Consider the following 10,782-nt stretch of genomic DNA (forward strand, 5'->3'; position numbering starts at 1 on the left):
TTTTTAATTAAATTTTAGGGGCGCCTGGGTGGCGCAGTCGGTTGAGCGTCCGACTTCAGCCAGGTCACGATCTCGCGGTCCGTGAGTTCGAGCCCCGCGTCTGGCTCTGGGCTGATGGCTCAGGGCCTGGAGCCTGTTTCCGATTCTGTGTCTCCCTCTCTCTCTGCCCCTCCCCCGTTCATGCTCTGTCTTTCTCTGTCCCAAAAATAAATAAACGTTGAAAAAAAATTTTTTTTAATTAAATTTTACTTCAGCTTTGTTGAGGTATAATTGACATGTAAAATTGTAAATCCAATCCATTTCTTAAAATACTGGAATGTTGTTCCATAGTCATAATAGTAGAGCTACAGTGATAATAGCTAACATTCAGTGAGCTTTTTTATGTATCTTACTGTGCCAGGAATAATACTTGGAATTCCTATTGTATTCTTACAGTGGTCCTAGTACTTTACACATGGAGACACTAAGGCTCAGAGAGGTTTAAAAAATATGGTCAAGCCTTTTCTTATAGCTAGTAAGTGGCAGAGCTTTTTGACATTGAACCATGAAACTTTTATGCATTTTAAGTTGCCTACGAGGTAAAAAACCTTGAAAAGGTGAGTATTTAAACCAAAGATGCAACAGTCATATTTATGAGCAGTAATAACCACAGGGTCATAAGTTTTATATTCACTATAAAGCCTGATCAGTTATTTTTCTAGTGCATAAACTGAATTTAATATACATGTTGCATGTAACAGATTCTGAATTTGGGCTATAGACTGAAAATTTTGTGTATGTACAAAGCTCATTTAAAAGGCAATACGCATTTAGGGGTGCCTGGGTGGCTCAGTTAAGTGTCTGACTCTTGATTTCAGCTCAGGTCATGATCTCATGGTTCATGGGATCGAGCCCTGCTGTCAATGCAGAGCCTGCTTGGGATTCCCTCTCTCCCTCTCTTTGCCCGTTCCTTCCTCCGCTCATGCGTGTGCCCTCGCTCTCAAAATAAACATTAAAAAAAAAAATAGAAATATGCATTTAAAAAAATGTCTTTAAAGCAAAAATTGCCTGTGCTCGTACTGCTGTAGATATACAGGACTGAAAGAAAGCTTTTGAGCTGTACTAGAGAAATGCAGTCAGCTTGGTACTTACTGGGAAAGCTGGAAGAATGGACAGTCTCTTTTTTTCACTTGATGACTGCACTGGTTAATTGACATTTTACTGTAATCTGTATAATCTTCCTATTTCTCTTATAGGTAGACAACACCTATGTAATTAAGCTGGGCTAGAGACAGACTCTAGGTGGTAGGGAGGAGGATTGGGGAAGGCTTCATGTCAATAACCTTCTGGGCAAGGCATAATTTGGACCACTGGACTGCAGGGAAAGGTAAGGGGAATAGCAAGAGCAAAGGCAGTAAAGTGGAAATGCATGGAACTTACAGGAAACAGCTAGTTTGCCTGCAACAATAGATGATAGTTCTTTGAATGCAATATTAATAGTTATAATACCTACCATTTGAGTTCCTGCCATTTCAAGGCTGACCATTCCTCATTTTAAGCCTTATAGCAACCCTATATTGTAGAATCTAATCCAGATGGGTTAAATAGCTTAAACGTGCTTACTCTGTTAAGTGGCATAGAGACAGAGTGTGAGAGGGGGAGTGGCAGAGAGAGAAGTAAACACAGAATCCAAAGCAGGCTCCAAGTTCTGAGTTGTCAGCACAAAGCCCAACACGGTGCTCAAACTCACGGAACGTGAGATCATGAACTGAGCTGAAGTTGGACGCTTAACCAACTTAGCCACCCAGGCACCCCTGGGTTTTGAGATTCCTAATTAAACATTTGTTCTGAATCTCAGAGAAAAGAATATTTAAAGTCTAATGTTGAACTGCCTTTGATAAATTCTAACTACTCTCAGAAAAAGGGCCTTATACGAACGAATAAGGCCAGTTTAAAAGGACAAAGTGGTATGTTAGGAGACACTGGAAAAGTCTTTTTCCTTGAATCAAATATTCAATATTGGAGCCTAATTTATATGTATCTGAGACTTTCCACTACAATTTCTTTTTTATTTCCACTAAAATTTCTGTTTGGAAAGGATATTTATACTTGAGCCCTTAGAAAGTTTCTCATTATGAGTGCTCTCAATTATTTTATTTTCAACCAGAAATGCCATTAGTTCAAAGCAGCCTCAATTGATGCTAGTTCTGGATAATTATGGAGATCATTTCACAGAATTTTTTTAAGCTTAACACAGATTAAGCAGTTATTCCTGGAGGCATAATCTCACAGTTGCAAATATTGGTGACCTGGTAAACAAGTGCTTAAATTATAGAGATGAGGAGTGATCCTAAAGGATGAATGGAGGTAACATTTTCTAAAGTGAATTGGTAGTTGTGATTTGACGTAAAATTTCCCATGAAACCTCCATACATGGATTGGAAGTTGTCTGTCTATTCAGTAGAGATGTTCTCTGGAAAACCATTTTAGGTGGCTCAGAAATGGTGCCAGCCACAATGAAATCATTAGGTCACAGATGCACCGTCTTCCTCATATTTCATTGAGGTCTCTTCTCAAATGTCGAATCAGAGAGGTTTGTTGTGAGCATCCTGTCTAAAGTAGCATCCCCTGGGGCAACTGGGTGGCTCATTCAGTTGAGAGTCCAACTCTTGATTTCACCTCAGGTCATGCACCTATGGTTTGTGAGTTCGAGCCCCACGTGGGGTTCTGCACTGACAGCTCGGAGCCTGCCTGGGATTCTCTGTCTCCCTCTACCCCCTCCCACTTGTACTTTCTATAAAATAAAATTAAAATAAAATAATTAAAAATTAAAATAATAATTGGTCAGATATGCTATTAAGTAAAGGCAGGGTCAAATAATCTCATACGACTGCACACTAGCCCAGCATACCTCTCCCCAAGGTCCCCTCCCACCCACTAAGCCAAAAAAAATAAGAAACGGAAAACACCCCAGAAAACAGTGTTTAAAAAATAATCATGGGGCGCCTGGGTGGCGCAGTCGGTTAAGCGTCCGACTTCAGCCAGGTCACGATCTCGCAGTCCGTGAGTTCGAGCCCCGCGTCGGGTTCTGGGCTGATGGCTCAGAGCCTGGAGCCTGTTTCCGATTCTGTGTCTCCCTCTCTCTCTGCCCCTCCCCCGTTCATGCTCTGTCTCTCTCTGTCCCAAAAATAAATAAATGTTGAAAAAAAAACTTTAAAAAAAAAATAATAATCATTTTCTCCTTTTTTTAAATTTAGGAGCAAGTTCCAGTTCCGGTCTACCATCCAACACCTAGCCAGACTCGCCTAGCAACTCAGCTGACCGAAGAGGAACAAATTAGGATAGCTCAAAGAATAGGCCTTATACAACATCTGCCTAAAGGAGTTTATGACCCTGGAAGGGATGGATCAGAAAAAAAGATCCGGGAGTAAGTTTTAATTTATACATGTTTCAGAGTTCTAGCTCCAGAGATTTGCTTTTGAAAAATATTCTCCTACGTTTTATTTTTTTTCTCCTACATTTTAGAAAATGAATATTTAATTAGTTCATGCAAGAGACTATTAAGATACAGCAATTAAAGGGGCGCCTGGGTGGCTCAGTCAGTTCAGCATCCAACTCTGGCTCAGGTCGTGATCTCACGGTCAGTGAGTTTGAGCCCCGTGTCAGGCTTTGTGTTGACAGCTTAGAGCCTGGAGCCTGCTTCCGATTCTGTGTCTCCCTCTCTCTCTGCTCCTCCCCACACATGCCCTGTCTCTCTCTGTCTCAAAAGTAAACATTAAAAAATTAGAAAAAAAGATACAGCAATTAAGAATTTTCATTAAAAAAAAATAGCTATGAAATGGTGTGAATTCTGACCATGTTATATGTTGTCCCTGTCCATGTATCACTTAAAAATGATTCACCTGTGTAAGTGTGCTGGTGGCCTTGTCTGCTGGGAAAGCAGTTTGGCAATATGTCAAAGACCTTCTCAGGTCTATACCCTTTGAGACAATTAATTCTAAAGCTCTATCCTAAAATGTGTACCTCACTCCAACTGTTAGCACTTTATACACAAGATATTCACCATGGTTTTATTTAGAGTAGAAGTATAGCTAAGTAAATTGTTTTATAGGAATACATTGGTAGATTATGCAGCCACTAAGATGGTTAAGGAGTTTTAGTGATAATTTGGAAAATCTTACACCTATTCTTAATTCGTGGAATAATTTTATTATGCCTGAGGAGTTGAATATAAAATTTTACTTCTGGGAAGTTTTTGTCCTCAGAGCTCAAGACATAATTTAATTTACTATGTTGATGCTTGGCTCTTTGAGCCATGGCACTATTTAGTACTAGTACCTAAGATAATAAACTGTCTAGAGTACTGACTTCTGAAATATTACAGCATTGGGTTGCTTCTTAAACCTGTAGAAAAATGCAGTGAACTTGAAACTAGGGTTAATGAAGAGATCTTTAACTACAACAGTCCAATAAGTAGGCTGAATTTAGTGGTTGTTTTTACATATAGTTATTAAAATGAAAACTATCTTACTCTTGGGCTTACACTAAAAGCTGAGTTCAGGTACACAAATTTGATCTGATGGCTTCCTACCTTGAAGCATCACATTCTTCTTCAGGTGTCTTCTATAATATGTAGCTGCTTTATAAATGCAGTTCTAGGAATGGATTTGATCCCGTGGTCCATTCCTCTTTGCTCTGTTAGGTCTCAAACTCGGCACATTTCCAGAGGATCAAAGCAAGAGATTGTTGATGGAATAATGCTTATTAGGAAAAAATTCAGTTTGCATGCTCAGGTGGTAGGATGACAGGCAAGCCATTTTCATCTGTTCAGTTTAACACCGTCTTTGTAATGAGATTTTAAGGAGTATTCTAGATGACTTCTCTAAACATGCTTTTTCTGATTTCTCTCCCTGACCCCCACAGGTGTGTGATCTGTATGATGGACTTTGTGTATGGGGACCCAATTCGATTTCTGCCGTGCATGCACATCTATCACCTGGACTGTATAGATGACTGGTTGATGAGATCCTTCACGTGCCCCTCTTGCATGGAGCCAGTTGATGCAGCACTGCTTTCGTCCTATGAGACTAATTGAGCCAGGGTCTCTCGTCTGACTTTAAGTGAACCATCATTTTTGGTGGTTTTGATCTTTTGTCACTGAGCCCAAAGAGCCAGGGATTAGGAATTAAGATCATGCACAAAAGTTTCCTAAAAATTCCTGAATGGCTGCAGATGTTGGGGAAAAAATACGTGATATTTTAGAAACTTAGGGGGAAAAGTAGGATGGTATTTTTATGTAAAGCCTTGACCCAGTGTTTAAAAATATAATTGTACTTAGATCTTGTTATTGCTCCAGTACATAGGAATTGTGTAAAGTGTTACAGCAGCTGTATATGTTTAAATTGTGTGTGTTGAAGATTAGGAAAAAGATAGTGGTTGTTTTTCCTACATGAAATAATTTTCTTTTTCCCCCCACCAAAATTCTTTTCTGAAGTTGCTGGCATTTGGGTCAAGGTTTTATTAAAAGCTACATTTTATAACACTGGCACAAAAAAAAAGTAGTTTTAAGCTTGTTTGCACAGTTCTTTTTTTCCATTGGAAATGGAATTCATTGCCTTAGGTCTTTTTAAATAGTGTATTATTATCGTTGGGGCTGGCTCTATGCTTGAAAACCAGTTTATTTATAACCTGTTATAAGTGCTATATCTGTTTGCAGTTAGGAAATGCAGAATTCAAAGTGATCTCCTAGCTTGTAAGCAAACTGAGATGCACTATCCCTTTTCTATAAAAAATGAGTTATGTCAAGAAACCAACTCTAGTAAAGTGGGGTTTACTATTACCCTTTCCTATGTGTTTTATCTAATTATTTTGGTTGTTAATATGGTAATAATTAAAAGTCAAGGTAAATTTTAAATATTAAGATTTCTGATTTATTGAGCTTGACTTATGCCACCACGCTTATGTAAAATGAAAGTGGCACCATGGTGAAACTGAAAAAAGTTGCTCAGTTGTAACAGTTTTGATTTATTCTTTCTTGTGACCTCTTTCCCTTATTGTCTTGAACCATAGCAAAAGGATACTGCATCTCTTAATAATTGTAGTGCTGAGGTTATTGAAGTTATATAAAACACATCTCAGTCTCTGTTTCTTGGAAAGGACAGTCCTGCTAGCTGACTGACAAGTCTAAGTCTAAGCAGGGAGAATTAAGATAAATGTATTTCATGTTTTGCACACAAATGCAAAATTTGTATAACCACGTGACTTCATAGTTGTGGTCTCAAAGAAGGAATTTTTCCTTTATCTTTTTCTTGCAGTTAATGTAAGAGCACTCTGAATCTCTAAGCTTCTGAAGTGTTAGAGGTAGAGATGGTCTAGTAAAGATGTAGTTTGTAATGTTTTATCCATTTAGCATGTGTTTATTTTTCCTTATGTACTCAAAGGTGACATTTGTTCAGCTCAGTGATATTATAGTTAAGAATCATTCATTAGCAAAAGGAGAAGCAATCTCTGTCTAACAAATCAGAAATGTTTATTTTATATTGAGTTGACTATTTGACTCTAACACTTTTCTACATACAAAACACAAGTATCTTGAGGGTTCTCCATTATTGCATTGTAGAGGAATTCAGTATGTCATAAAACCTTCTTAAAGATTTGACACTAGACTGTAGTATACATATGTTGGTTAATTTTCTTATGAGCCCCATGATGGAAAGACTTAAAGATGAGATTGAGAAAAACTGAGAGAAATTAGATTATCAGGTTCTTTTAAATTGTTACATGTATCTTGCTTAAGTTTTTGTTTATTAATTTATATCCACCCAATTACATAAAGCAAATTTGGAGGAAACACCTGAAGTTGTGCAATATTTTCAGTGATATATTACTTTTTTTATCCTGTGTTTTCTACTTAAACATGTCTGTGTCATCAAGTATTATAGTCAGACTTTCCTTTTTTTCTACATTGTTAAAAATGGTAAGTGAACTTTAAAAATATCATCTAATATGTTTCTGTTAGTTTTTATTACAAGGCTTCTTTCACAGAAGTTTGGCAGTAATATTGAAGGAACTAGTATTGAGCTGAAAATTTTAAGGTACTTTGTATTCTTTAATTTTGATTTCCATACACCATGTTAAGAACTATCAATTTTGGCTTTTACTAAAGTTAAATAAAGTTATAATACAGTTGTAAAGGGCTAGAGTTGATTACATTAGAATATTATTCAAATTATCTAATCTTTCTTTAAAACAGTGTATAGATTTAAAACAATGTACACATTCATAAATTTAATCTCTAGGTCTATATACTTTTTGGGAAGTATTTTTTATGATGTGGCATTTAATACCATCTGATCATAACTTAAGCTTGATAGCTTCCAATTTTCTATAGCTAGAAATAATAGGTACAGCATTTAGATTTAGGCAAGATGTGTCCAGGGTTGGCTATAGGATTTGAAATATCTGAAAAGCCTGATCAGGAAAAAGTAAGATTCTTACCCTTTTAAGTGTAAACACAAGAAGTTGTATTACTTTCAAATACTTGTGTAGTTGGGTAAACAAAAACTTTTTCAATTCTGAGTGTTCTTTATAGGAAATTTCTTAAACCAGGAGAAGATTCCCCTTACTGTTCGTGTCTCCTGTGTGATATAAACCAGTATGATTTTACAGAATACAGTGAGCATTGAGGTGACAAGTTCTTTGCGTACCACAAATCTCATAAGGAAGCATGCATTTTACAAAAGGAATAACAATAGTCAAGAGCAGACCTGTGTATACTCCCGAGACTGAAATGGTAAATAGTAAAGAAGGTAAGTTTCTTTGGCATAATTTAGAAATGTAGGCAGTTTGGTTACCTCTGCTTACAAAGGCATTATGGCAGTTTCCCATAGCCAATTGATTACACTTGCATGTAAGGGCACAGTGGCCACTGTAGTAACCCCAACTAATTTGGTGAGCCTTTAATTTTGAAATTAGTGGACATGAGAGAAGTTGGATTGGTTACTATCTTCAAATATTTTTAAAGTTACTCACTGAATATAAAGATCATCTGCTCCTTTTTCTGGGTGGGAGAAAGAAGATTATAACTCCCTCTTTCTGTACCCTCTGTGCAGCTCCCTTACTCTAATCTTACACTCTTCAAAAAGCCACAGACCTGGTTGAGGATGTCCCCCTCATGGGAAGCGTGGGTATAAGAGCCATTAGCACCCAGAGCTGTCTTCCTGACAGCATTTATATTAACCCTTTGAGGACTTAGCTAAATTCCTTCTAATTTCTTCCCTTTTGGTCTTAGTTCTAAATTTTTTGCCATTGAGGTCTCAATTCCATCAATTTCATACCTCTTTTATTCATGAAGGCTACTTGATGTTCCTGCTTCCTTCAGAAATGAATCAATAAACTATAGGCTAGCCTGCCTATTAGGAGATTGGATCTACCCATTCATCTCTTTAAATACATTTTTTTTCCTTGAAGACATACACAAATCTAGTTGCCTAATAAATGCTTGTTTAAAATATAGAGTAAAATGTCCAATTAGGAGATTTTCATTGTTGCTTTGAATATAGTGATTGACCTACTATTAGATGTGATTTTCCTGAGAGCCATTAAAAATGGTCTCTGAAATGATTTTTTCTTAGTTCTGTATATGTCAAAACACGTGGGGTGCCTGGGTGGCTTAGTTGGTTGAGTATCCAGCTCTTGATTTTGGCTCACATCATGACCTCACAATTGGTGAGATAGAGCCCATGTTGAACTCTGGTGGCAGAGGGGAGCTGTTTGGGATTCTCTCTCTCCCTTTCTCCCTCTCCTCTGCTCTCTCAAGCATTTAAAAATTTAAAAAAAAAATGTATTTGCCTATGGTCAGGCATTGGTGTAATGCTCACAATTCAGATTTAGTGCTTTTGTTAGTAGTAATTCAAGCAAAACATAAGGATTTAATGGAATAACTGTAAATGATTGTATAACAAACATCTCAAAATAGTACTTTTTCTAAGTGGTTTGAAAGCTAGAGTAAGTTTTATGTATTTAGGGGAAGTTAATTGGACTATTTATTAGCTCTGCACAAAGTATTTTTACTAGAGAAAAATGATTTTTTTTAAAGATCCTACAACACATTAAGGCTTGTATTAAAATGATATATAGATGTTAGTAAATGAATGAGGCACATATATTTTGGCAATATTAATTTAAATATACTTCCTAAATTGTTTTCTGAGAGCCTATGGATCTAATAAAAACATCCCACCAAAAAATTAAAAAAAAAATTAGCCCACTTAATTCTACCCAGTCTTTTTATAAATTATATAGTGGTAGTTTTAAAAATAACAGCACAACTGCGTACTCACTGATTATTCAGAAGTTGATTGTCCAGATAGTAACCGTACTTTGCTTTTCCGTTTGTCCTTTGGCTATTTTCCTTGCTTTTTAGCAAGTAGATAATCCACGAATCCCTTCACACCCATTTCCTGATCCATAAAATTGTTGATAGGTGCTTCACCAAAATTGTACAAAAGGGATTTGGATTTATCTGCTTAATTGTCCACATTGTTTTTTGCTTTATCACTCTGAGCAATAGGCATTAGTTCAGGAGCCATCTGATTAATGTTGCTGATAGACTAAAACCATTTACTGTTTTTATAAAGTCTTTAAGGCAACTTTGAGATACTAACTTTCCTTTACATTTTTTTTTTCTTGAGAAAAGTTTTTGTCCACTGGAAGATTTAGTCATCTTTGGATGCCTCCACAAAGTTTGTTTTTCTCTGCATATGAACGAAACAGCATTATGAGTAAGGTATAGACTTTAAGCATCTGAAACTGATTGTGCTCAAAGGAGGAACAGGACCTGTTTGGTTTGGACCCCTTCTGTAACATCAGGGCTTGTAGGCTCCAGATTTCTTGGCCTTGAGAAAAAGTTGAAAAGGTAAATGAGGGTTTGTCTCAAGAGTCTGGTCCTAGTGGTGAACTGTGAGATTTGGTTGATTTTGAAAAAGTAATGAACCCCATTTCTCAATCAGCCTCATAGTACTTAATCTAGGCATTCCAAAAGCAAGTTTTAGGCATTGTGTAAATTGGGAAACCTGGATTATGCTATCAGAAAGACTTAGGAAAAAGAAACCATTGAGATTGGCCTCTGGCACTGTCCATTCTAGAGGTGTGGTAATAGGCTACATTCTGCCAGTTCCAGAACCATGTCACATAGACAAAATGCTCCATGTGTTCAAGCCAAGGATTCTGGTGTTTGAGCTATTATCCAGTACTTTTTCCACCCTTAATAGTGGCCCAGGGGCCCATATAAGTCAGACTCCGCTTTAAACTGATAATTTTACAGTTTGACCAGCAGTTCAGCAAAGGATGGGCTTTAGAATTCAACTGCCTGGCTTTAGATCTTTCTATTGTATAATACCTGTGTGATTGTGGGCAAGCTATTTAATCTGTGTCTCAATTTTCCCATCTGTAAAATGGCAGTAATAGCCCCTTATCATAGGGTGGTTATGAGGATCAGATACAGGTAAAGTGCTTAGACTAGCAACTGGTAAATAGCAAGCACTTGATATTAGCTGTTATTCTTCCCAGAGCATATGGTATCTGGTGTTCTGACCAGTTTGCTAATGATGTGAGGAAAACAAAACACAATCCAATCAATTGTGAGGTATTGCCTGTGGTTTGTCTGATTAAACTTGAATGTCAACTTTTATTATTTTTTTTTTAATTTTTTTTCAATGTTTGTTTATTTTTTTGGGACAGAGAGAGACAGAGCATGAACGGGGGAGGGGTAGAGAGAGAAGGAGACACAGAATCGGAAACAGG

General features: G+C 37.0%; 1 protein-coding gene across 1 annotated transcript in view; it reads left to right on the forward strand.

Moving 5' to 3' along the window:
- The window catches only part of RNF11 (ring finger protein 11), a 40,995-nt gene extending 33,820 nt beyond the window's left edge, over positions 1-7,175 (forward strand). Inside the window, exons 2-3 of the mRNA XM_040470211.1 lie at positions 3,237-3,406; positions 4,903-7,175. Coding sequence (XP_040326145.1) covers positions 3,237-3,406; positions 4,903-5,074 — 342 coding nt within the window. The 3' untranslated portion in view covers positions 5,075-7,175. The remainder of the gene's footprint in view (positions 1-3,236; positions 3,407-4,902) is intronic.
- Positions 7,176-10,782: the final 3,607 nt, after the last annotated feature.

Source organism: Herpailurus yagouaroundi, unplaced genomic scaffold (genome assembly GCF_014898765.1).
Source record: "Herpailurus yagouaroundi ecotype Mexico unplaced genomic scaffold, PumYag 77, whole genome shotgun sequence".
Lineage (NCBI taxonomy): Eukaryota > Metazoa > Chordata > Mammalia > Carnivora > Felidae > Herpailurus > Herpailurus yagouaroundi.